Source organism: Drosophila mauritiana, chromosome 2R (genome assembly GCF_004382145.1).
Source record: "Drosophila mauritiana strain mau12 chromosome 2R, ASM438214v1, whole genome shotgun sequence".
In the NCBI taxonomy this organism is placed as follows: Eukaryota; Metazoa; Arthropoda; class Insecta; order Diptera; family Drosophilidae; genus Drosophila; species Drosophila mauritiana.
Genome location: NC_046668.1, coordinates 4,401,283 through 4,428,839, shown reverse-complemented (window position 1 = coordinate 4,428,839; position 27,557 = coordinate 4,401,283). Strand labels below are relative to the sequence as shown.

The 27,557-nt window shown below is 39.6% G+C and overlaps 3 protein-coding genes across 4 annotated transcripts; 1 reads left to right on the top strand and 2 right to left on the bottom strand.

Annotated features, from left to right (window-relative positions):
- Positions 1 to 2,460: 2,460 nt before the first annotated feature.
- LOC117136502 (inactive serine protease scarface) lies at positions 2,461 to 17,112 on the top strand. Its single transcript, XM_033297446.1, has 7 exons — positions 2,461 to 2,566; positions 6,174 to 6,535; positions 9,457 to 9,627; positions 13,713 to 14,464; positions 14,518 to 14,670; positions 14,726 to 14,994; positions 15,864 to 17,112. The coding sequence occupies exons 2-7, from the start codon at positions 6,209 to 6,211 to the stop codon at positions 16,154 to 16,156; spliced, it is 1,965 nt and encodes a 654-aa protein (XP_033153337.1). The 5' UTR covers positions 2,461 to 2,566; positions 6,174 to 6,208; the 3' UTR covers positions 16,157 to 17,112.
- A 2,122-nt stretch (positions 17,113 to 19,234) lies between these two features.
- LOC117137696 lies at positions 19,235 to 20,295 on the bottom strand. The gene has a single exon (XM_033299265.1). It carries the CDS (start codon positions 20,210 to 20,212, stop codon positions 19,418 to 19,420), a length of 795 nt encoding a protein of 264 aa, XP_033155156.1. The 5' UTR covers positions 20,213 to 20,295; the 3' UTR covers positions 19,235 to 19,417.
- A 1,675-nt stretch (positions 20,296 to 21,970) lies between these two features.
- On the bottom strand, positions 21,971 to 23,536 carry LOC117137898 (transmembrane protein 53). 2 transcript variants are annotated; one of them, XM_033299637.1, is made up of 4 exons: positions 23,428 to 23,536; positions 22,951 to 23,273; positions 22,530 to 22,890; positions 22,103 to 22,468 (listed from the first exon to the last, which is right to left on the bottom strand). In XM_033299637.1, exons 2-4 carry the CDS (start codon positions 23,253 to 23,255, stop codon positions 22,103 to 22,105), a joined length of 1,032 nt encoding a protein of 343 aa, XP_033155528.1. In that variant the 5' UTR covers positions 23,256 to 23,273; positions 23,428 to 23,536. The 2 variants fall into 2 exon arrangements, with proteins under 2 accessions (XP_033155529.1, XP_033155528.1); XM_033299638.1 differs by lacking the exon at positions 23,428 to 23,536 and having other exon boundaries at positions 21,971 to 22,468; positions 22,951 to 23,255.
- Positions 23,537 to 27,557: the final 4,021 nt, after the last annotated feature.

The window sequence follows — 27,557 nt, the reverse complement described above, 5'->3', positions numbered from 1 at the left end:
ATTGTATCTGTGAAAAACATCTCGAAATCAGGAAATTCAGCCTCCTTTTTAAAAACCCCGCAAATCTCGTAGTTATAATAGGGATAGGGATAGATTATGTACAGATTATTGAAAGGGAAAAACGTTTTTTCAGGATAATAATTAATTTCAATCAATTCCTTACGGAATTAAATCGTTAGAAAATGTGGCTACCAAGGATACTGTTAAAAAGATTGCTATAAAGTCGATATCTCGGAAAGTATAAATTTCTTAAAACTGAGATATAGCCTGCAGATTCTAGTGAGTTGAACAACCATAACGCCTTTTCTGTCTAGCAACCACATGCTTGTTTTGCAAATCGTATAAAGTATTTTGGTTAGCTTGCATCAGAAGAAGCAAATATTTATTTCTTCATTGTTAATGAATTCCTCCTCTATAGCTTGAGGCTATTAAATTGTAACTTGGTGCTGCGAGCGAATCATCAGATATCTTATTTATTTGTCGAAATGCATCTCTTGTTCGGGCTGTGTCAAAAAGCCCTGAGTTGACTTCGTTTTTTCTATGCCGTAGATTGGTCTTGGTATTTTACACGACCTTAAGACATTTCATTCGATATGTAGTACTTTATACATACATTTTTTAGGAATTCGTTGTTTTGAACCCTTGCATATGATATATTGATTTTAGTCCGAAGAGTGCAACGCAGTGGAGTTGACACTTGCGGCCATTTGAAGTATAGTCTTTTTTAAGCTGCTATCTACATGTACATAACTTTCCAAAAGTCAGAGCAGGCTGCGTCGAAGCACTACATACATACATGTAGCTGGCATAAGGGTTAGTCGGAAAAAATTGAGAAAATGTTTCTTCTTTGTTTTTGATAATACTGTATGTATTTTAACTATAAATCTTTTATGGAAACAGTCAAGACAATTATCAAAAATTATAAAAATGTTATCATAGTTTCGTTATTATACCCCTTACTCGTAGAGTATACTAGATGAAAAGTATGTAACAGTCAGAAGGAAGCGACTATGTAAAATATATATTTTCTTGATCAGGATCAATAGCCGAGTGGATCTGACCGTCTGTCCGTTTGAACGTCGAAATCTCAGAAACTATACAAGTTAGAAGTTGAGTTTCAGAATACAGATTTTAGAGACAAAGACGCAGCGAAAGTTTGTTGACACATGTTGCCACGCCCACTCTAACGCCCATAAAGCACGCCCACACTTTTGGAAAATGTGTTAATATTTGTTCACATTTTGATTAGTCTTGTAAATTTCTTGTCTTGTAAATTTCTATCTATGCCCCGCCCACATTTTTGAAAAATTGTTGAATGTTTTTTCATATTTTTATTAGTCGCTTAAATTACTATCGATGTTCAAAAAAATGGCACGCCGACTGCACCGAACCGGTCACGCTCACACTTTGAAACAATTTTTAAATTTTTTGTCATTTAATTTCCCAATATCTATCGATATCCCAGAAAAATGAAATTTCGCGTTCGCATTCACACTAGCTGAGTAACGGGTATCTGATAGTCGGGGAACTCGACTACAGCATTCTTGTTTTTGATTTGATGTTTTCGGTATTTAATGGTTTCTTTTAAATAAACATATATTTAAGGGAAGGGTATAAAAGCTTTGACCTTCCGTAGCCCACTTCCTCTCTTGTTTTGTTTTTTATTTTCCCTAATAACTTGTCTAAAGTTACTTTTCAACACTTTAATTTTTTCGTTCTTCTTCAGACTCCAAAAAAAACAATTTTAAAACAATCTTGACGTAAATTCTAACTTTTTTCGTGTACATGTGTAAGAGCCCCTCAAGGTATGTTTAAATTTAAATTAAATATTGCGCTTGTACATTCCATTTTATTCGTATGTATGGTTCACCAGAAACAATTTGGTGACGACTACCAAGAATTTCGTGTTTTATGGCGAATCAAATTATTTGCATACCTCGGAATCACTTGCGAACACTCTCGAACTAAAAGCCAACATTGTGTATGCGAGAAATCTTTAAATCGCTCTTTAAGGCCCGAAACCAGACTCTGAAACCACAATTAATTAGTAATAGCGCCCACTAGAGCCCGAAATAGCCCTACTAAAAATGTAAAGCCCCTAGAATGCGCAAGACAAATTAAGCCGCGCCACCAGACGAACGGAAGACTTCTTCTGAGCCGACCGAGCGCTAAGGCCCGCAGAGACCCGCCTGAAGCTTTGCCGCTTCTTCAGAGACGTGTCGTGGTGAGACTACTGAGCCCAAGAGCCCCACCAAACGAAAGTGAACATGCGGAGAGCACAAGCGTTGCGCCGGCGTCGGTTGGCGACGCAGACGTTGACTCATCTGCTGAGACGGGCAGCCAGCCTCAGTGATTCACTTGTTCGCGTTCGCATCTTTGGCAGCTGAGGCTGCGGCTTCGGCTTCTGATGCAGGCGTCGGCTGCGGAGCTTCTGCGACGCGCTGCGGTTGGGGCTTTGCTGGGCACATATAAAACAAACGATCTCGGAGAAATATTCACAATCATATTCAAGTTGTTCGTTCGCGCGTTCGAGTTCCAGTCCAAAAAGATTTGGATTTCCATAAGTGTAAGAAAAGAAACAGACAGGCGACAGTGACACAGTGTAATCGTTAGCTGCGGCGCACATCCGGGTTTCGGAAGGGATTCGGACCGGACTTACGCACATAGTTCTTTACCTAATAGTTCTTTACCCCAGTGCCCGACCGGCGGTGGACTTGTGAAAAGTTAAAGGACATCGCAACTGCCTGCCCGGCGAGCTCCATTTGAAAATGCTGCAATGCATCCAGGTCAATTGGGCTGTTTGGCTATTACTTGTGCAGCCGCAGCAGCAGCCTTTTGTGGTTGGAAATTAAATTCATTTGCGGTTGATTGATTGATGGATAGTTCCATTGATTCAGTTTCAGTTGTCTCTGCTCCGAGGTTGCCGAGTCGCTACCTCCGTCCGTCCGTCCGTCCGCCGTCCGTCAGTTTGTGCAGCCATTTCGACTTCGCATTTGGTTGCCACCGTCCATTGTGTTTAGCTCGGTGGAAATTTATTTGTTGGTGATGCGATCTGAACTTTGCTGTTTGTTGTTTTGTACTGTTTTGTTGAATTGTTGCCAAATGCGCCAACACAAAAATTTGCAGTTTTAATTTATGTGGAAAGCGCCCACGGAAATGCAGCAGAAACTGCAGTAAGCAGACAACACAGCACCACTAGAACCACCAGCCTCCGAAATAACAGCATCAAAATTCAGTTGCAGTGGCCTCTGCCTCTGCCATAAGCCAGAGGAGTTACTACATAGAAGTACTAAATTTAAGGTTGACAAACCATTTGGGAGCCAGTTGACATACTGCCCCTAAAAAGAGGAAACACATCTTACACGTTTGTTTTGGCTGTGATCTAAAGGACTTTACATAGAACTTTTGTATTTTCATGTATGTAAAGTAAAATTTGTCAAATAACTGGACCACAAATGTGAACATTTCATCTTGAGTTTATTTAACCAGGTCAATGTTCATATTGAGAAAGCTAGTTTATTAATTTAGTATATATCGACTTATATAAAAATATGTATATACTCAACAGCAACGTTCCTTTTCAATAACAAAATTTAGATTTCAGCTGAAAAGGTTAACTTAAACAAGCAAACAATTTCAAAATTTTTTGTTTTGCTTAACAATTCTTCGGGAGAATGCAATTGTTTTCGATTAAAAAAAAAAACAAAGTTATACATATGGTCGAAAATCGTACGTATTCAGTGACTGTATAGCTTAAAAAATACAGTATGATATCATAACATATATTTGTATCATATGCAACAGAAGGACGACTTTTGGAAAAGGTTTTTGCAGATAGCTTTAATATTCACTGCGTTCTCGCTGAATTCAACATACCTTTTGCAAGGGTATAATATTCAATATAATTAAACAAGAATCACATAAATATGCAAATTATATTACTTTAAACTAATTTCATTTTTATATGAATTTGATGATTTTATGTGATTTTTGAATTTACTTTTGGCGAAGAAAGAATATTACTTTCCTATTTATTTTCCATTAATTTTTCGGGTGTTTCACAGGAAATGAATTTCAAAATTTTATTTTGCTTAGCGATAGAAAAAAAAGCGGAAATGCTTTTTTCTATATGTTACATACTTTTCGAAAAGTCGTATATACTCTACGAGTAATAGGTATACCATTTATTCGTTAAATTATTTATAATATCGATGGGAGTTTCCAGTTAAAATTAATTCAATTTTAAAAGTGGATCTGAGCCCCTACTACACCATATTGCATATGATATTTATAAGTTTTATAACTATTACTTGCTATGCCTGGATTTGATCGATATTTAAACTAATAATTGTAATTTACTGCATGTGTAACACCTCTTTTTTATTTTTTTATATTATTATTATTATTATTATTAACTGATACTTACCCGGCAAAAAGTGTTCTTCACTTATAAACAAAACAAACAAATCAGCTCAAATCGTATAATTTTTTAATAACAGAACAGCAATCTAAATTTAACGAATGACGTGCATATACATTTACATTAGGCAAAGCCGCAACCAGGCTAGAAATTGTGATTTTTAGCCCACCGCACACTCCCCTGAGCACTATGTCGCTATGCGTAGGGTTGCCCACAGTGACTTTTTGAAATATTTTGCCGTAGTATTGCATATTCTATTTGGTACTAGAAGTCCCGAAGCTGTTTCATCCGTGTTTTACGAATTTCTTAAGTCGGTTGAAAAACCAGAATTGGTGAATTCCGAAATTACGTCATATGATTGGCTACGGAATTGCTGAGGTGGCAACCACACTTTCGTTTGCGGATTTTTTAAGGTGCCAAAGCTTGTTTGATATTATAATTCCGGTCAGCTGTTTGTAGAACAGAAAAGCAGCGGCGAATAAAGTCCAACTTATAAGATATTGGCATAAGCCGCTGCAGCTAAATATTTTTGCTGAATGTTGAGAATACACAAAGTGATATTTCCCACGTAATTTCTTGATGTGTGTGTACCTGAATGTGCGTTGACTAATATTCTCCCCACTCGCACATACAATTAATTCTGAAAATTATACAACATCATTGCTTAGCTGAGGCCTGAATATGGAATATGGCATCCATTAGTTGGCTGGTTTGGTAATAGATGTAAGCCTACAACCCGGATTTTGCTCGTAAGCTGAGCTATGAATTGGTCTAGGGTATCGTGATGTGAATCGAAGGCAAATCCTGTATATTAATAGCTGTTTTCAAAATGCAGCAAGGCTTTGAATTGCCAAAAAGAATTTCATACTTAGATTTATCAGTGGGGAAAGCGGCTCGACGTTGTATCTCCATAATTCCCGTCATTTTCAACGGCTTTTCAATATAATTTCTCAACCGTTATAGTTGCTTCTTCAAGAAAGTTCGTGGCTTAGACTCCTCATACTTAATAAAGTATGCCGCGAGCCAATTATAAAGATATTTGTAGTCCATAAATTCTAAGAGCTTAAATAGAAAGTAGGAAATTTGGCAGAAATTTCTAAATCTGTTACTGAAATAAGCAATCATTAAATGTTGTCCAAAAAGTCCGAAAATATTTTATGCAAATTTCGGATTGGTAAAAACCAGCAAATACGCAAATTGTTGTTTTTGCTTGGTACCGGGGCTGCTTTTACTATTTTTAGCTTTTAGTCACGGACTTGTCGAAGAATAACATGCTAATTTAAGCAGCTCTCTTACTGTCGTCCATTGGCGTCCATTTACTGTGGCACAACTCATTCAGCAACTATTCCTTATATCAATCAAAAACCGCCGTCAAAACTGACGCTTCACTTGTTCGTTTTCCAGCCAAGCACAGTTTTTGCAGATGATATCGCGGAGATTGGGGGATCTCCCTGAAACAGGTTGCCATAGGAGCAACAAGGCAGCAAGACTCAATCTTTGAAATTCCTCTATAGTCTCGGCAGCCCCCTTCTGCTTGACCCCCTTTGCATTTGTGGTTCCAGTCTGAGGCATCTCACACGGACTTGTTTGGAGCTCGTAAAATCCCGATGAGAAATTATTTCATCATAGCCTGTTTGCACTCAGATGGTGACGAAATGTTGTCTCCTATAGGAAGTCTTAGAATTCTTTGAGGTCATTAAATTTGATTGATTGCCACTGATTTGACTTGGTTGCCTCTTCTATTTTTCCCCAGTGTTCTTCAGCCTCAGATCGAGAGAGTCCGGCGCCATGTCCGTTTCACACTTCAGGGAGCAGCTCGCCCTGTGCATCACCCTGGCAGTGCTCGCCGCCGCCAGTGGCGACTACCAGGCCAACATGTTTCTAAATGGCCAATATCAGAACGGCATCAAGGACCAAAAGGAGAACCACCTTTCAGTAAACCCCTCGACGAACGTGTTCCTCAACCACGCCATAATCAGCCGGCAAGCGTCGCCCTTCCAGGGCCCAACCTATCTGCCTCCCAAGGAGTTCCTGAAGTGCGCTCCCGGCCAGCAGTGCGTCCGCAGTGGTCAGTGCCTGAACGGATTTTTCGCCCAGCAACTACCCAAGATTCAAGTAAGTGAAATGCAGAAACGCTGAATCGCTTTCCACACACGGGCCAACGTTAATTTGCCCATTTGTATCTTCGTCTACTGGATCACTTGGAATATTGATTCGGGTTTTCCCGGAACAGAAAATAAAAATAAACCAAATCCGTCCGTCCGCTGCTGCTGCTGTTGCTTGATTAGCTGGCCTGATCTGCATTTTGTGCTTTGCTCCTGACTTTTTGGCTTAATGGCTGGCGGCTTGAGTTGTGTGGCACATTTACCGCTATTTTCCGGTTTGTCATTACCAAGGTTCGAAATGCCAGCCCACATACATATTAACATGCTGTCCGGTCCGTAGACCGAAGAGCGTAGGGACGGGGAGTTTCGTAATCGCCCAAAATCGAATAAAAAGCGAACTTTGTGTTTAATTGCTCTGCCAAAAACACATCATCACGCATGTGTGTGTACAGAAAAACAAGAAGTCAGCGACACCGAAGTGGGTAAACAACCTAAATTGGGCAGTTCGTCAACATATTTCCTCTACCGGTATAACGAACCTCATAACAGTTTGCGGGAAATAGTATGAGAACCTCTCTAACTAATTATTTACCAAATGAGACAGTTGCGAAGCCCGAGGCTATATTCATTTCTGTGTAGTGTTGAACCAACATGTTCTAGGGAGAAAGTTAGCTAACCCCACTCGACATTTTCAATACTTTCGCTACTGAGCTGAGCTAAAGCTATTTGAAAAATGGCCCAAATATTTTTCAAATTTTGCAAAACACCCTACGTATCGCCGAAATATCTGTGCAATTGCAAAACAAGGCGAATTCGCGACATACTGGTAACTTGTCTCTCGGAATAATTAGCAAAAAAGTAATGAAGACTAACTATCAATACGCGCTATATCAGCAATCTTCAAAACCAAGCAAACTGATGATGTCAAAACCGGCAATTGAAATCGCTCACAAACTCACATATATATATCAAACGAACTAGCAGTTCCGGGACCGTGGAAACGGATACGCCAATCCACTGTTGCGATTGAAGCACTTGCCCGAAACAGTTCGACCGTACGGGCTTTAATATGCTGGCACTTTAAATAATATGCCACGCATGGGCTCGATCGCAGCTATTTAATTAAGAAGCCATTTCGAAACACACAAACAAGACTGAGTGCTTTCCAAAACCACTAGAGCTGGTCTTCTGCGATCAAAGCCCGAAATTATTGCTTCGTAGATATATCCATGCTATTTAAAGCCCATTTAGCTCAAATCACGCTCGGGCCAAAGATCTTTATTAGTCAAGGTCGGGCCTCAAAGCAATATTCAGAACATTCAAATGGGTTTCCGATTTTAACTTTTCTTGCTTGGGGAGGTATTCAAGCCGAAATAAATAAGAGGATTTAGACAGATTAATTTGTAATATTCAGAGACTGATTGATATATGGAGTGCCAGTTCAGTTCTGGCGAGTCTACGATCTGAACTGGTTTTAAACTCTTCTTTATTGGACAGGCGCTTCTTGTCTGCCATCCACACCCGATGGGAAACCGCTCAGCAAATTGCCGAGCTACAAATTCCTCAAGTCGACCCCGCCTCAAGCTACTGATGTGGCTTCTGATCTCTGACCGGACACTCTCAAAGTTATTTATTTGCAATTGTTCAGTTGCTAAATGCCAGCTGACCACTGAGATTTGATAGAACTAAATGTACCACATGTACACCCGCGGCAAAGTTCAATGCAAATGCAATAGCTTAAACCATCTATCCGCCGGCCACTGACTCTAGAACCTGGCTGTCCACCTCTTAGCACATCATTTATCCAAGTGGCAAGCTGTGGTGACCTTTTGGCCACATAATCTTAATCAGTGGACATGTGATGCTACTATGATGTTATTCTAAAGTTGGTAATCAACTAGATACTCCATTGAAAATAACAAGTGATGTGCATCTTTTTAAAAACAAAACATTTCACATTATGTTGAATTTATATACATATATTTATATGTTAAAAAATCTCAGCTACAGAGTTATATTAGATGTATATTTGATAAAATCAAGGTATAGCAACACAAGAAAAGGAGCTAGATTCGACAAACCGCAGTTTATACATAATATTTTTTCATTAGATAATTTCTTATTTAAAATGGCTGAAACTTACATGAATTTTTCGGTACTTGTACTTGTGGAAAATTGAAAAGAAAAATAAATTTCTCAATCATTTAAAATGTATTGCACTTCTACTTACACGTCCATATACATTATTGTGTTATTTTTCTTTTCATAGACGTATTAACGTAGTGTTTTTGAATCCTTAACAATATTAAAAGCCTGAGGAGCCAATAAATAGAGAACAAAAAATATTAAAATTTGTTCTCTTTCAGTTTCTAATGGGCTCTATACTACATATGCCTAGTTGCATATAATATATGCAAAATATATATCCATCTTATAACTATATCCGTGTGCTTGGGGGCTTATATCCTGTGGGAAGGTCCAGATCGAGACTTATAATTATTTCGCATAGATGCCTTCCAATTAGTTCCTAGCATGGTCTAATATATTGCCCACACGTACAATGGTTCATTTTGCCATCAAAAAGTCCAACCTTTTCGCAACCCAAGCGAAACCATCGTGCTTTACGGTGGGAACAAGGTGCTTGGCCTCTTGTGATTGTTCTTCTGTGGAATTCCTGATGGGTCGAAATGCGTAGAAGACATCTATGGACATGACTTGTTCCATTGTTGTATTTGTGTTGTATTTAGCTTACTTTAACTTACTTATTATATGAGAATTCCTGCTCATGATCAGTCAACTCCCTCAGAAGCTGCTTTGGAAACTCTTTATTTTTAAAGATTAAATTTGTATCCACAGCATGCTCTTTACTATGCGATGCCTATGTGGCAAATACCTGAAAAAACTAACCATTATCGAACTGTTTATTTCCAGAACTGTGATCCGGAAACCACTGTCTGCTGTACTTATAGGGCGCCTCCTGCCACCACAACAACCACTACTCCCGTGCCAGTGGCAATTTGTGGCCACGACTCCGATTGTGTTACTCCGGACAACTGCCGGAACGGCGAGATTAGCGCCATAAACTACGTAAAGAAGCAAGGAGTAAGTCTTTACTCATGACCGCAGGCGGCCAGAATACGTGTTCCCATCAAAAGAGTTAAGCAATTCACAGGGGGGAACTGGTGTTCGGCATCATTAGTACGGGGGGTTTTCCCACTCATTCCGCCTTTGTAGCTTCATTTCAATAGCCAAATAGCTGTGCTGCTTTAATGTTGTGGCAGTGACGAAACAATCAAAGCTACTGCGGCGGATGCAACTGGCTATGCGAGTATCAAACTCGACCGCAACTATCGCAGTCCATTTCACAATGCCGTCGGTGCTCGACGGAGCATCGTTAAGAAACGGCACCGACACTTTATTGGCACGCAATAGGTTTTGTCGGCTGATATCCTTTGGGCCAAAAGCACTTGAGTGCCAGGTCAGGTATGTTTGAGCTGGCCGCTGATATGGACCGCTTTAAGGCATGGTCTTTGGCAGAGCTTTGGGGCGAGTACGCAATCAAAACAACTGTGGCAGTGGTAACGAACTTGACGCCACCAAGCAGCAGTCCGACTGGAATGCCGTCGCAGCACAAGTATTGCACTACATGCCCGCAGCCGCGCAAAAAGTGTTAAATTACAGCCTAGCTGTGATGCAGTCCCTGTGCCACTGCACGTATGTATTTACAAGTGCACATAAGCAGAAGGTAGGTCATCGGCTCGATAGGAGAGGACAATACTCAGAGAGGCGATAAGACATGCGGCTAAGAGAGATCTCAGGTTTTCACCAGGCGGGCCAGTGCAATTGCATAATTTGCTTACAGCATGCCGGAAAAACGGGTCAGTTGCGTACTGCGCTGCTGCATGCAACGCCTTGAAAAAATAAGCACAAGTGAAAAATTTGGCAGTGCAGGCGGCAAGCCACAGCTGCACGATCGGCGTTGTCATCACTGATGCCTCTGAAAACTCAATAAAATCGTTGCATCGTTGACTCGCATTCTTTGGCTCTGAGCACTTGCACAGCCTGCGATCCAGAAGCCCTTTCTGGTAGGACCCCGTGATATTCCCCTGTCCCGGTCCCAACTACGAGCCATAATTGCTCGATTCGCTTAGTTACTGCGAACTGCGGGGCATGCTTCGCAGCCCCCACTGTGTGTGTGTGCGCGCCTTTGTTCGGCAGCGAGCAACATTAATGTATATTATCACTAAGATGGCTGTAGGCACGCCCAGCCGGCGCTGGTTAGTGTAGCAATGAAAACGCTAGGAATGCAGGCAAGGTCACTTAACGCTGGGCCTGGCATGATCATTATGTTTTTACAACCAGAAGTACCTCTGCAAACAGGAATCTCTTAAAATCGATACAACAGAATTTTCAACGCGGTGTTCCTCCTTTTTTAAGAAGTTAAAGCAAATAGTTACTCGCAAGATATAATTAACTGCCATCCCAAGTAGCTTAAAAAAGTTTAATCCGAAAAATGGGGCTTGCGGTGAGCATTTTATGGTCTCACGGGGTCATACTGCGTATGAAAGACAATAGAATTGCAATGCTAGTTGTTTTCCCTTCCTTATTAATTTTGTATTTTGTAGATCTTGAAAGATAAACAAAGATTGCTTTTGCTCAATTAAAATATACTAATACTAATTGTAATAATACCTATACTTACCACTTTCTTGGTCTTATATATTTCGTTATTTCGCTATTTCCTCATCTTTAGAATTCAAGTGTTATGGAAGTGTAGTAGTACTTGCTTGGTAGTTTCACTCGTTACTAAGCTCTAGTAAGTTTTCTCTGCTGCCAGAAAGTACAGCACTTAAGGACAGAATGGAGTCATAGATTCTCTAGTCCAAGCCAAGAGCTGACTCAGGGCAAAAACCAAGGCACGTAGGCTCAAAAAGCATTCAAAGCAAGAAAGCCAGAAGCCGGGAATGTCGAGCGCTTAGCATGCAGACGAAAACTCAAGCGGCTAACTCAAGGTCTAGGTCGCGCTCGAGTTCTCCTCGAGGTTGCTCGCTGCTCATACGGCTGTCGAAAAGTCGTTAACAGCTCTTAACTTTTATTCGAGTCGTGCAGGTTGACTTTGCTGGTGGGTTTTCGGTTTCCTTTGGCTAATGCGTGTTTTATGGTCATTATAATTGTTATGGTTTTATTAGCTTTGTATGCTGCTAATCGACATCGATTGTTACGTTCCGATACACTGTCAATGGCTGCGACTTTGTTTTAATTAACATAAGTCCGTGATGTATGTACAATAATATACAGCGTGAAATGACATCTTGCCCGCTTGATTTGGGTTTTTATTAATTGGTTTTCGCATAGAGCGAGAGAGACTTGGTATCTAGTTTGGTCGTAAATTACCGAGCTTACGCCCACGTTAATGATGATTAAGCATAAACCGCACCGCATGACGCATAAACAAAAGGCTTTAACGCCGAACTTCTAACACAACTGGCTGGCGACCTGCAAGCACTTGTACTTCAGGGCCGAGCGTGGTATTTAGAAGCTTCTTCCACTCTGCGGCTCGGCTCGGTTAAACTTGGCCCGCACCGAGATGGCCACTCGTAAAACGAAAATTTAGAAGCGTCCACTTTATAGGTTTATAAAAAGTGTGCGGCGAAGAGGTGAGGAGCAAGACTGGGCAATTTAGTGTTGTGCCAGAGGCGCCTTAATGCAGTCATAAAAATTGTTTCGTGTGTGTAGTGAAGCATTAGTGTCATAAATTTCGCCGCTGGAGATGTCGTCACGGCTTGACCTTTCCCCAAGCCATTAAGGCAGCATCGGCCTATCACCAAAGTATCCGCTTCTGCTTTTCTGAATCCATTGAACTTGGTAATGGCTTTAAATTATACATTTTTATAATATATATATACTTCGAGTAATTGCAACATTATTAACAAATTGCGACAGACAATCTATGGGACATTAACAACAACCTTAATGGACAACTTGTCTGGTATGGCCAGCAACAACATTTATAAAAAGCATTTTGGGGTCTCCCTGCGCGCTTGTCGTTGGTGACTACATATTTTAGCTGTCGCTGGTACACAAGTAGTAGCTCGAGGTTTTTGTTGTCGAAGTTGTTATCTTCGCGTAACATGATTGATCATAAGCTATGCAATGGCCACTGGCCACTGACCACTGATCACTGACCACTGACCACTGACCACTGGCCGGTAATCGCCGCTCAGGGGCAAAAATTGGTGTTGTGCGGCATTTCGCCTGCTCAGAAAAGCTTGTTGTCATTGATCAAAATTAAATGCGCTTCTCTTCTCCGTCCTGCTTTCTCGCAGGGCCCGCCCTGATTAATAACATGAATTACATAAGTTTAATGGTTTAATGTGCGCGGTAGGCTGAGCCTCACAAAGTACCAGCGTGAATGATGTCTACATTAAGATAACATTTGATTAACTCTAAAATGATACAAAATTGAGCCAGACAGCCGACAGCTGTGCCTAATGATGATCTTCACAAGTTAATCAGAAAGACAAGTTCCACATACTAGGAATAATGGTTGTTTCCATTAATGAACCTAAATAAGGCCGAGCTGGGACTTGGCCAACGGAAGTGTTTTGTTTCTGCTATGATACAGATAATTATTTGACCACAGCAGGCGGCTTTAAGTTGCCAAAAAGAAGGACCACCAACTCTGTATCTCTGTACAGTTGCTGTGATTGCATATCCAAATGTTAACTCGTCTTTGGGTTACCGCAACTGGACATATTTTCTATGAATACATGTAGATCTGTATACAATTTTATTGAGAAAGCATCGGATAGACATGGCATTACCCTCAATTGCTGAATATTTCAATTAAAAGCAGCAGACCGACAAACTTGACAATGCCATTGTACGAAAGACGGTACCGAAGTACGGGGGGCTATTGGGGAGACGGTGTCCGAGTACGCCCGTGGTGTGTTGTATTCCACCATGAATCTGCAATATTTTCTCGGATTCCATTAAGCCAAAGCACAAAGGCCATTGACGGGCCAGTCGAGTAACTCCGTCCAGTGTACCAACTGACCTTCCGATTTCGGAATAGGCACATACATAGGTACAGGCTGCTTTAGCAAGCGTCGCGAAATTGTGTGTCATTGGCAACCGTAACCGACTATTGCCGCTCTTCTCTAAGCCCCTCTCACTTTCACTTACAGCCCAACCGCTGCCCTGCCCCTAATACATGCTGCCGCATACCCTCGACCACGCTAACGGAGGATGGCTATATTTTCAACCTTCCGGAAAAGACCTTCCCGCTGCCGACGAAACCAGCAGTGCTCGCGGTGCGCTCCACCCAGGCGCCGTTCCGCCCGCAGCCCACGACTGCTGTGCCAGCTTCTCGACCCACCATTGAGTATCTGCCGCCCTCCACCACACAGCGTCCCAGTTACGAGAACGTCCAGACAAGCCGACGTCCGGTCTACTTGCCACCTTCCCCGGCCACTGAGTCGGCCAGCAGTCTCATCCCACAAATTAGGCCGAGGCCGGAGCCACGCCCCCAGCCGACGCGCCGGCCTACGAACGAGTACCTGCCGCCTGCGGCCGCTAACGAAATCCCTCGGTTCGAGCCTGACCGCGCTCCGCAGCCATCGAACCAGAAGCCAATCTACCGCGGAGAGGACCAGCTGTCGCCTCAGATCTTTCCCACTCCCCAGCCAGCCAATGTCCCAAAACACTTCGCCAAGTGCGCCTCCGCCTTAGTGTGCACCTCTGAGAACTTCTGCAACGCCATCGGAGTGCTGTCTGAGACCCCCGTAGAGCTGTCTCCGATGGAAGCGGCTTTCCGAGTGCCCCTTACGGACTGTTTGCAGGCAGAGAACGGCTCCCCCGGGAAGTGCTGTCGTGACCCTAACTACGTAGACCCCTGGCCGGTTAACTTAGCCGGAGTGTGCGCGACAAGGAACAAGCGGTAGTGAGGCAAATTCCCTACTCGGACCAACGACTTATCTCCTTCTTTTCCAGAACGAAGCCCACGGGAGTTAAGGATCTGGATGCAAACTTCGCCGAAATCCCCTGGCAGGCCATGATCTTGCGCGAGTCCAGTAAGACGCTTATTTGCGGAGGAGCCATTATCGGAGACCAATTTGTTCTGAGCTCCGCCAGCTGCGTGAATGGGTATGTGAAAACTGTCTATAGTTTCCTCAAAGTTACTACAATTGAAACCCACTAGCCTTCCGGTGACCGACATTCGTGTTAAGGCTGGCGAATGGGAGCTGGGCAGCACGAACGAGCCTCTGCCGTTCCAGCTGACAGGAGTCAAGACCATCGACGTCCATCCCGACTACGATCCGTCGACAAACGCCCACGACTTGGCCATTATCCGACTCGAAAGACGTTTGGAGTTCGCATCCCACATCCAGCCCATCTGCATAAGCGACGAGGACCCAAAGGATTCCGAGCAATGTTTCACCTCTGGCTGGGGAAAGCAAGCGTTATCTAGTAAGTGTTTATATTCAAAGTCACGATCTCTTGGGGAACTGATCTGAACCTTGTTTGGGTTCAAAAGAAAACGCGACAATCGGAACAGAAAACAGTAAATGAAAGTTTGAAAAATTAAATTAAAAAAAAATAATTTCCTTCATATATAAATGATAACACATGTTATTTATACCCGTTACTCGTAGAGTAAAAGGGTATACTAGATTCGTTGAAAAGTATGTAACAGGTAGAAGGAAGCGTTTCCGACCATATAAAGTATATAAATTCTTGATCACGATCAATAGCCGAGTCGATCTGACCATGTCTGTCTGTCCGTCGAGATCTCAGAATTAGATTCTTCTTTTTCTTTTTATTGTTTATCTGTATTCCAAACACACTGTGCTTACTTTTAGCTACAAAACGCCTATCATTTTATTCCCTAATATCTATCTGTATCCAAAAAAATTATAAAATTTCCCGTTCGCATTCACACTGAGTATATCCGTTACGGATAGTCAGGGAACTCGATAAAATCACTGAATTTAATATATAAATTATATCAGTGGAGAGGGAATATTGATATTCGTTAGAAGTTTGAAACACAATGTATCCTTATATACTTCAGACGACATAAAGTACGATATAAGTATAGGACTGAATTGTTATTGACTTATTAATTGTTTTTGATTATAAAGTATTCATAATTAGTCGAGCTTTTTTAATACAAAGGTGTTTACAACGGTATATAAAGATTATAAAGGTTAGTTTCTAACATTGAGCTGCACTCACTCTCCACATAATATTTTTCACAATTTAAATACTCCTTTTAACCAAATTTCTACTTTAATTACTTTCTCGATTCAATACTTTTCTTATTTTTCGTTCAACAGTACATGAAGAGGGCGCTCTAATGCACGTGACCGACACTTTGACGCAAGCACGCAGCGAGTGCAATGCCGACTCCAGCAGTGTGTGCAGTGCTACCAAGTTCGACTCTTGCCAATTCGACGTGGGAAGCGCGCTTGCCTGCGGCAGCGGCTCCAGCGTGCGCCTCAAGGGAATCTTCGCCGGTGAGAACTCCTGCGGAGAGGGGCAGACAGTGCGTTTTGCCAAGCCGGACATTAAGTGGATTAACACGGCGTTCGCCGAAAACAACAAGCCGCTCCTGTTGAAGAGATTTTGAGATGGACCTTTATTTGGACTACGACCAAGGAACGAGAAAATGTTTGCATCCCGATACTACAGATAAACAGGGTAAATAACCCAAACGCGCTGAGGGGTTATGAACTTGCCATTGCGATTTCGTTGGAGCTCAAAGAGGAGGGCATTCGATATTGTCAATTTATCTATTTTGTTAAAACACACATGGTTGGAAACATTGCTTATAAGAATGCTGAAAATAGTTTCTGCGAAAGCATTTTTGTTTCCAGATCTGAAATCAACATCTACACAATACACTTCTAATAACTTTGTCGTAAATTATAAATAGAAACGTTAGGTGGAAACGAGAAGTCGTTTATATACGAAATTGATTGTGTATAATACAAGCTCGCGAGCCCAAGCTTTTAAACCCATTTAAATAGTCTTTTTACTTGTCCACGTGCTGAATGCAGCTCCAATGAAAAAGCTACATTTTACTATCTAGATACAATTTTTCTCATTACCTTTACGAGTTTGTTCGAATATTATCATATGTTGTTTGTATATATACATATACGTAAAATCTTAATGTCAAGAATAACATTTTCTTCAGTGAGCGAGGCCAACGATGTAGAGTCATAGCTGCATGAGTTTGAATCAGTTTGTATACATTACGTGCTCTCGAAGTACGTATGTACATATGTTAACGATTCCAGCTATGGGAAGATGTAAAATACTTTTGTAATTATAATTACTTTGGAGAAACCAACTCACCGCCAACCAACCACAATTAATAGAGATTATATAAGTTTTAAGACGTGCACTTTCCAAGCAAAGGCCCTAAGCACACACTTAAACCGTACAACGGAATCTCCGCACCAATAAATTTATTGATATTTAAAGTATCCCTATATCATAAAATGAATTATATTATGTTTAATGTGTCTAAAAATAGCCTATAATTTAATTATTAAATAAAGAAAACTAAGATGTACGACACTTACATTTGTTTAACCTTGCAGGGGATATAAGGTACAGTAGCCAAGTTACCTTTATATATTCTTGATCGGAAACACGACCGACCCGCTATGCTTAATGATGCTGGGTTCGCTACTCTAGTAGAGTAATAGGGCATACGAGTACTAGATTTTGGAAAGTATGTAACAGGAAATGAAGCGTTCCCGACATAACAAAGTATATATGTACATATATTTTTAACTATAAAAGCAATAAATGTCTGATTAGGCATGCAGGTTTAAATGATATGTCAAAAACATTTTGACCAAACCCACAAATTGCCGAAGTATCGCCTTTGAAAAATAAAAATATTTTGTTTTGTTTTTCGTATAAAATATCTTTTATCCAGGTACGAGCTATTGATGAACGCTCCCTTAACATACTTTAGTTCTGATAGCAACTTTTCCGACGAAAAATAGTTTTTTATCCAACTGATACCATTTTTCATTTGTCACTTTTCACCAATACATTTTTTTGAACTCTTATGTATTGTGCCAAAAAAGTTGGCATTAAAATTTGTGTATCATATGTTGATATGTCGATGGCCACAAGTTTTTGCCTCGGAAAGATATACATATATGTTAGTTTTTATATTCAATTACATTCCCAGAATTCATCCCCGTTTAAATAACTAAGTTATTAAATAACAGATGCACATGGTTTGACATCCGACTTTCTAAGTTTGAAGGGTATAGAATGCTTTTGAAAATGACATTTCAACGACACATACGTATATACAGTATGTCGAGAAACTCTTTACACACTGTGAAATAAGTTGAATATTTCACAGTGTGTAAACAGTTTTTTGACATACTGTACATACACTTTTACATATGTGTATATACAAGATCAGTAGTATGAAATTTAGCTATTTAATGCTGTTGTCCTAAAGTGATACAGATAGGGCTTACATATATCGTAGAAGTTTCAGTTGTTCTGAATTTGAGAAAGGGCTTCTTTTTTTGTTCAATAACTTTTTATGGAAATGTTTTTCAAATGTAAGTGTTAGGGACTTTCAAGGGTTATTTAACTTTCAAGCTAAAAAATAATTCAAGTTCTCGTTGGCACTTCCTCTAGCGATGTTACGGATATTTTATGTCCGGGAACTCGACTATATCATTTTCACGTGTTTTTAAATATTTTGGCTTGTCCTAGGAATTCAACGATTAGACAAAGGCATCACAAAAAGGGCGGAAAATCATCGCTATAAATCACCGATGTTTATGCGCATTTTAACGGGCAAAGTACATCCTGGTTCATCACTCTTTCACCACATTTTAATCACTAAGTCCCCACTCATTTTTGAAGAGGGAAATATTATCATCGCATTTTCATTCGTTGTATGCTAATTTTTCAGGACATCGACATTATGCTAATGAATAACAAAATTATTTAATCATTATAATTTAAAATAAGCATATGCTTTTAGTTTAAGCACACAAATACATAATTCCGGAGTCTGGGGCGACTTGTTGACTTTCGAGTTAGGGCCAGCTTCTTTTCATTTGAGTTGGAATAACGGTCCACATGTACGATTAAGCTTAAATTAAAACAAGTATTATTAATTATTTTATTACCTTGAATAAAAATCTAATCGCAATTGATCCGCAAAAAAAGGGCACTTGCCGCAACATTGCGGCCATATTGATTGATCGCCGGTTTTACGGTCGCGATGGTCGTCCTGCCGAGTCGACTATCCGTCGATTGGTGGGACGAGACTAATCCACACGCGGTTTACCAAGTGGCAATGCATCCGCAGAAAGTGACTCTTTGGTGCCGAAGTCGTGATTGGTCCGTATTTTTTCGAAAACATTAATGGAGGAGGCGAAGTGAACTGGACACCGAGATCATGCCATTTTATACCGCTGGACTTTTTCATGTGTGTCGCAAATCTATGCCAACAAGCCGCAAACCACCGCCCTCAAAGTGAACATACGCCACGCCATCGATCAAATACAGCCCGATTTGTGGGCGGAATCATCAAAAATTTGACCTTTTCAGGTAGCTTTTCGTTAAAAAATTAAATAGATCGATTAAACTTAGGCACAGTGTCTTGTTTTTGACATTTTAAGTTAGGGAAATCGGAAAAAATGAAAAGGTAAACTAAATTATTTGACAAATATTTATTACCTTCGAATTCGATACATTTTAAAAGCATTAGTAGTCGATTTAGGGAAATGACTATTCTACCTTATATCGTATATATTTGTATATTTGTAAATTATTATAAAATATTGTGTAAATGGACGGAAAATTCCTTCGAATTCATTATCTTTAACTTTTTGATTTATATATCTGTTTGAATTCCTCCTTGTACAGCGGAATTCGATGCACTACTTTGTTGGGGTCTTCTTGGTCGGCTTGGCTCGGATGCAAAATAGGATTGATATGGCGACGGAGCGGTCGGAAGCACTGCGGGGGATGCCTGATTCTGGTAATACTCATCACCGTATTCACTGATCTCCCGATTGCTGATTTCGTTTAGGCGCTTGTACCTTTCCCGACGCGCTTCTACCAGGTAGAGTACGCCAGCCGGCAGTAGCAGCACAGCGCCAACAACGCCCAGAGCAAATGACCAGCCCATATCGTTGTTCTGCCATCCTGGCATCCAATCCCGAGAATCTCCTTTTGCGCCAAAAATGACCACAGCAATAAACCCGAACACAGAGCCCACAACCTGGCATGATCCTATTGCCAGCAGGAGCACCATGTACCTGTCATCGTCGCGAGAAGTGCGAAGAAATGCTGCAGTGAGTGGTATAACAACAAGGCACATTACAAAGCATAGCGTAGCAAAAAGTTGAACGGATATGTAGAAGCCAGGCAGGAGGAAGTCGTGTATGATGTAATATTCCTCTTCGAAAACCCATAGGCATCCGTTAAAGGAATTGTCAAAAAATCGGTGTATGTCCTGGAAGTTGTTGAAACAAACTTCCCAAAGGCCTAGGTTAGTGAATCGCGGGTCTTGTAATCTACCGTCTGTAACCAGCCAATAGGGCGTGGAAAACGCGATAACAAAACATATTAGGGAAAACACGGACGCGCTAACGGCAACTTGTAAAATGCGGTTGGACGCACCCATTTGTTCTTCCTATTAAAATATAGTTAAAAAGCCAGCTTAGAAAATAACACGCCCTAAAGTGTGACCGTTGCACTCAAAATGGTATTTTTGAATGACGAATCATCTCACTTAGTATACCACTTCTATGTGGAACGGCTGGGATTTAAGCAGATGTGAAACTTGTCACACTCAAAAAAAGTTTAAAAAATCACTTTTAATATAACAACATTATTACTAAATAAAAACTCAAAAATCTTATTAAATAAATTAAAAGCTTTCGGAGACGACCCAACGGATCATATCATATATGTATGGTGATGGTAGACAGATCTGTGAAATTAGGGACAACTTGCTGACATTTGAGACCAAATAGACCAAATATATGGTCTAGCACTGACCTTTTGAATATTGGTACATAACACTTACGACTTATGCACTTAGTTCTTACTTTTTCAAACAGGTGATTTTATTTATGAAAATAAAATTAAGTCCGCATTTAAGTTGAGTGAGCAGTTGAACTTTTGCGATTTATAGCTATGTAACAAAGTCAAAAATAAAAGCAAATTGAATTAGAAGACCTATTCAATGCGATAACTATATATAAAACTTATAAAACTATTTCAGACTGAATATTTCAAAAGAAGAGTATTTCTTGGGTGGTATATTTTTCAATCTTTCTCGCCGAAGATCGTCATTCGCTGATCGCCTGTGCAAATGCATTATAGTGACATTTTTGTACATTAAATAAGGTCATAGTGAGTTGCTATATAGTTGTCCCTTCTGTCGACTATTTTTTGTTATTACTCGAGCCACATTCTAAATGTTACATATCTTTCTTTTATTGCCTATTAAAAATAAAACATAAAACCGAGTAATTTGAATAAACTTTTTTGAAGCTACGAAACAAATGTGGAAAAGTATATCATCAAAGTTGAAATATATAAATAATTCTTGCATCTTTTGAACGCTCATCCTATTCTGATACTCTTCAAGATAGAGTTTACACACCCACAGATTGTTTCAAGAAACGTATTGCAAAAGATCTGCTTTCGAATCGTTGAATTTACCAGAACTTGTTCTAAAAAATAATCGAAATATCCCAAAAATTGTTATCTGATTAAAATTGGTAAATTTTTATTTACCTATTTGTTTAGGCGTTGAAAAGGTCATAGCAAAAGTTCTGCTTTTCTTTGTAAAAGAATACATTTATAATCTGATTTCGTATTACCAAAAAAAGAAAAAACCATCCCAAAACCATGGAAAAAATAATTAAAGTAATATATTAAAAAGGGTTCAAAAAAAAAGGGTGGACGTGACAGTTTTAGTTGGTTTGTGGTCGTTAGAGTGGGCGTGGCAGATCAAATTTACAAGACTTATAAAAATATGAAAAATATCAAATCATGTTTCAAGACTGCAGGCGGGGCAGGTTTCTAGGCATTAGAGGTGAAAAAAGTTATTGGCATATCGATAGAAAACTACTAAACTAATACAAAAATCAACAAATATCATAAAAATGTCAAAAGTGTGGGCGTTGCAGTTTCGACTCGTTCGGCGTAACAGACAGTTTCCCAATCAGTCATGTCATAAAAAGTGAATCTTGGTCTTGATTTAATTTAATAAAAGGGGAAACAAACTTGTTTTACTTATACTACGGTCGGGATCGCAATGGTCTACCCGTTAAAAATCCAGTTCGCCAGCACACACGGAATTAGACACAGATTTCGACAAAGACTTTTAAGATACGTTTTCCGTACACAAACCCCCATTTTCTGTATTAAATAATTGAAAATGTTTTTATTTTAGTTACTTTTAAATTTAATTCTACATAAAGCGCTTTAAATTTGAAATAATTACGTTGAGTTTAAAGTTTTTCATTCGAACAACTAGTTGTGTTTCTTTTTCCTGTGCCAACTAATCGTATTTTAGGTTAACCCCACACACATTTTCGGATGGCTCAGAATTAACAGCCACCTTGATAGGAGGAATTGCCATGCAGTTCCTAATAAAATTACACACACACTGGACGTACTGCTTGGGATATTTGGTGTAAATCTTAACGTGCTCGGCATCCTCGAAGCATACTGACGATACCTGAATACCCTGATCGCGTCTGAGACGAATAAATTTTTCCACATCCCGATAGGGAATCACTATGTCACCTTTCGAATACAGAAAAAGCTGTGGGTATCTATTGGCTTCGTTTTTAAGGTCGCAAAATGGACTGGGGCGTACTGGCGAAGACGGCACGAATAGGCTTTTCAAGGCAGAAATTGATTCCTGAAAAGAAGTCAATTGTTTATGCTTACAATCTTTATAAATTTGATTCAACGTCACCCACCTCCACAAACCACATAATACTGAGTGTGATGGTTATAACCAGTGCGGCCAAGCAGTTACAGCGCTTTTCCCTACCATAGATGGCTGTAATGGCGCGATACAGGCTCATTATCCTACGCTCCCCAGGAGCGGAGTCAAAAATCACGCCGCGAACTTGCAGCGGAGACTTGTGCTTGATCACAGCTAAATTAATATGTTGGTACAAGTAGGCCCCGCCATTGGAAAATATGTGAAATATTAGTGGATGGGCGTCAAAATTCATGTCCTGGATTAGTTTAAGAATTTTCTCGCCAATAGGAATCATTTCGGATCGCTTCCAAAATAGACTGTCTACCGGAGCCGTGTATCGCACAGTAATTAGGCTAGGAATAGCGAAATGTCATAAGTTATGATTGTGTTGGTGTGTCAGTCTTCATACTTACCCCCGCTCCTCGTAAATTTTTGAGTATTTCATGAGGTATCGATCCTGGCAGCCCGCCCACCCCAACAGCATGACAATGGGCACGTGGCTGTCCTCGCCGTCAGGGTCCTTAGCTTGTACAAACTCATTTTTAGACGAAGGCTTCGGAAACTTTATGAAGTACTCTAACGTATCCTCTCGCTCCGGTAGGAAGGACCTAGGTGATGACTGGAGACCAGAAGTTTGTATGGCGGCCTTCGATTCTTTATACTGGGTGGCTGTGCCGTCAGGGTTTAACCCGCACGGGTGCGAAGGCGATATCGACATATTGACATACTAATAGTTCTATTGGAAATGAAATTATTTTTTGGTCGGTCGGGTTACGCAAAGACTACTTTTCGTATACGGTCGGCACTAGCTACATATATTGATTTTGTGAACTCCACGTAGTTTTAAAATTCGAGCGTGTGGGGTGCCTGTTAATTTGTTAATAATTTACCTTTCAGCCCATTGATTTGTGACATAGGAGAGTCATCATAGTTTGACTGGCCTCTGCAGGCGATGTGATTCACCTAAACTTCCTGGCGACAGCAACCGTGTGCATTCCAGGAAAGTAATCCACTGGGGTTGCTGCTTTCTGACGCGGGGGGTTTCAATGGGCTTGTCATGCGCATTAACTTTTCATTTCTATTTGGTTTGTTTAAATTTGTGCCCTACTATAGGACTTTAGCGAGCGAGATTTGATAAGCCAATTGACTTCAAACCATTCATAGAAATATTATTGGATTATGAATAATAATAAATAATAAAGCATAGAATTAAGAAATGGGGTTCCCATCTCCCTCCGAAGACTGAAGAGGATACACCCCAGCGATCTCCCTACCCGGAGGATAGTATAATATAAAACACATTAAGTAATTAATAACTAGACAAATTTTTTCCTTTTGTACTTAATAATTAAGAAACCACTTGGTCTCATATACCTTTATACACACATTAGGTTAAGTTCAGAGGAATTGACTGAACGACTCCTTTTGGAACCAAAATAAATAGAATTCTTTCCCAAAAAAAAAAAAATGGGGAATGCAATATAAATCTTCGTTAGTTGTACAATTTTGACTATTTCCGAGTTTGCATTTAAATATAGCGGCGGGCACATACCTATAATTAAACAATTTGAAACCATAAAGTCGAATTCCTCGGCTATTTGATTTCCATAATTCTTTTAGTGTAAGTCCGTTGTAGATCTCAACCTTAAGTATAAAAAAAAAACATAAAGAAGTTGTATCAGAAATTATTTTACTGAACGGTGCATTCGGTTTCTGTGTTTCTTTCTATTTCACGCTATTCTCAGACTAGACAATTTTCGAGTCAATAGAAATGTGTAAAATGTGCGTTTTTATGATGCTGAAGCTAAACAAAATAGAAACAGATCTAGAGATGAAGCTCCGAGCTCCAGGAATGTGAATTATTATTATTATTATTCCTCCAATGGATACTAATAATTAACTGCCTGAAATAGGTCCTGGTTTGCATTTCATCTCAAATGTGGGAAAATCATATTACAGCAAAATATCAGCAGCTCAGATCGAAAACGAAAAAAAAAACATTGATCCTTAAGTCTAGCAGAAATCAGTCTCAGCGTTTGTATGGACAGACAGACGCATATGGCAAGATGAACTCGTCCAGTGATCCTGTTCAAGAATAAAAGCACCAGATATCTACAATTGATACTGGCTGTAGTATACTCAATTAGCATACAGAAATCAATTTAACTCAGCTCACTCGGCACAAATGTGATCGTAAGCAAATCATACCTGAAAAATTATAGAGCATATCATCGTCTCGTTTCTGTTCAATCAACATGCCGATTTTTAGCTTGATATATTTAAGCTAAAAATTTGTTCTTTATCAAATTTAATTTAGATTTCATATGTGCGCTTAGATTTTAATTTTTAAAATATTAAAATATTTTTCGTAAAAACTAAATCTCGATTAAGATCGCCATTCGGCACTATTTGTAAAGCAGTCCTCGGTGGCTGAAAGGATACAGTTTTCGATGACAAAGAGCTAATTTACCGACTGTGTAAAACTCCATTTGATACCCACGGATTTGGGTTACTTAATTGTTGTGTTGTTTCAGCGTTCTCGTTTAAGATATAAGACCACTTGCCTTGATGGAAGCTAAAGCTTAATCAAAGTACAGCGATAAATGATTCCATGGAAAGACAATTAGCAAGTCAGCATCTGCTGTGTACAATGAAATTCTCGCTCAAGCCCTTCTTCTTAGCTAAAAGTTAAAGACAATGACTTCTTTTTTGGACCAAAGGCGAGTCTAATGTTTTGTCGGCATTACTCAAGCCGAACTTGTGACGTTTCTGTGGGCACACAACTGTACACAACACCGCATAGGCCGTTATAGAAGTTTTTACGTAGCGTAGTAAAATGATGTCGCCCTTGGGATTCGAGCAGTTTCTAAAACATAAATACACGCAGTTTCTATACAAACACTGGGTTTCGAGGCATGAGGAATGGACGATGACTTTCATTTTTTTGAAAGGCACATGTGGCCAAGGTTCGGATAACTCTGGATTGGGCTCTAGACGACGCTTTACGCAATAGGAACGTGAGATTGCTTGTCATTGCTATTTCTGAAATTCTGGCTGAAGAGGGGTTTTGTTTTTGAATCCTAAACGAATAAACTAATTTTTTTTGTCAAAGTTAAACAAATTATATATATATTATATATGTGGGTATCAATGCTTTTAGTTACTCATTGAAATAAATTGACTGAAACAACCGAGCACAACTTTAAACGACTCAAGTAGAGTCACTCTAGCAATTGACCTCTCTACGACTGACATCCTGTATTCGATGCGTTCTAGTTCCTCTCTTGATCTGTCATCGGCTTTCAAGATTATGCAAATCTGGGTGCATGCTCCCTATATCCACCCTATTATAAATGGAGTATTAAGTAAATTCATGTGAAAACAATACTGTACTTGCGAAAGACCAATTTCGAAAAGAAATGAAATTAGGTTTTTTTTAAACCCATCTATTTTAATTTTTTGTATGCGACTGTAAAGATTGATCAAATATGAATGATCAAGTAGTTAGTTAGTAGTTTACAAAACATAACTAACTTAAATAGTATAGCGTCGGGTACCGGGCCTAGGCTATGTTGGGTTACAATTATAATGACTTTAGAATGTTTTTGGGAGAGGTGCTGTATAGGAGCAGACCGTATGCTAACTTGGCTATGACCTTTGCCTTCGCGACATTGAGAAGTGTATATGTATTGCAATTAAATTTAAAGCTAGATAGGCATTTTATTATATTAAGTTTGTTGTGGAGTTTCGGAAAAAGTGAAGAAATGTGTGATTCATATATATATTTGTTTTTTATTGTTATTCCTAGAATTTCTAAGAAAGTCACGGTAGAAATTTGTATGTTACCGATGCTTATCAATGTCCCTGACTGAAGTTTGTATTTATGTTTCTTTAAAATGCATTATAAAAAAGAAGTAGTCGTCATATGCTTCAAATTTTATTTCCTTGATTTTAGATAATTTATTGAAAGCTTTGTGGAATAGTATTACGCAGATGGGTGAATATGGCTGAGGAATTTAGGGAGGCAAGGAATTTTGAATTCGTAATGAGATAGTCTACTAAGAGTAGGCAATCCAAAGTCGACTTTTTTTAAATCTAAAGTGGTTTACGTTAAGCAGGTTGTTATGTGTCACAAACCACCAAAGTCGTTTAGATATAATTTTATCTAGCGATTTTGCTTCACGACAGTTTAGAGAAATGGTTCGGTAAGATAAAGTTTTAGACTTGTTTTGTAGGCTTGTGGTTTGTGGCTATTAATATTTCATTAAAAAGTTTTGTTATTCTGTTTTTTGTTGTAGGAAATCTATTTTTGACCATTTGCTGTGAAACTTTATTAAGTCCTGAAGCAGATCCATTTAATGTTTGTGACATTAGTTTGAGATTATACCCGTTACTCGTAAAGTAAAAGGGTATACTAGACTCGTTGAAAGTATGTAACCGGCAGAAGAAAGCGTTTCCGAATATATAAAGTTTATATATTCTTGATCAGGATCAATAGCCTAGTCGATCTAGCCATGTCCGTCTGTCTGTATGAACGTCGAGATCTCAGGAAGGGTGCGATTCAGCATACAGATTTAGAGACAAAGACTCAGCACAAGTTTGTTGATCCATGTTGTCACGCGGTTATCTGATTGTCGGGAACTCGACTATAGCATTCTTCTTGGTCACTATCAATTTTAGACTTTCAAATTTACATTTAAATAAAACTATCTTTAGATACTTTCTATTGTAATTAAATATCACTTGAACAAAAATTTGGAACACGAAAAGAAAGAGCTCGCTACAAACAAGACGAAATACAGTATCACTAGGGAGTGTTCGAAATGAATACATAAATTAAATTTAATATTATAAAAATAAAAGGTTAAGGAGTTTTTTTATGAACGAAGAGAATGCGCCGGAGGAGGTAATTTCCATCTGTTGTATACATGGAGCCGGGACTCTCGGCTATGGGCAAAGAGGTCAAACGGTAAATGATCGAGCATTAGACGAGCACAAATAAAATGCACTGTCAGTTAAG

Coding starts and splice junctions, on each gene's coding strand:
- LOC117137898 (XM_033299637.1), bottom strand. CDS start 23,255: ATGTCGATATCGCCTTCGCACCCGTGCGGGTTAAACCCTGACGGCACA. Junction 22,891..22,950: donor AAAATTTACGAGGAGCGGGG/GTAAGTATGAAG, acceptor CGCTATTCCTAG/CCTAATTACTGTGCGATACA. Junction 22,469..22,529: donor GTATTATGTGGTTTGTGGAG/GTGGGTGACGTT, acceptor ACTTCTTTTCAG/GAATCAATTTCTGCCTTGAA.
- LOC117137696 (XM_033299265.1), bottom strand. CDS start 20,212: ATGGGTGCGTCCAACCGCATTTTACAAGTTGCCGTTAGCGCGTCCGTG.
- LOC117136502 (XM_033297446.1), top strand. CDS start 6,209: ATGTCCGTTTCACACTTCAGGGAGCAGCTCGCCCTGTGCATCACCCTG. Junction 14,465..14,517: donor TGCGCGACAAGGAACAAGCG/GTAGTGAGGCAA, acceptor CTTCTTTTCCAG/AACGAAGCCCACGGGAGTTA. Junction 14,671..14,725: donor TCCGCCAGCTGCGTGAATGG/GTATGTGAAAAC, acceptor GAAACCCACTAG/CCTTCCGGTGACCGACATTC.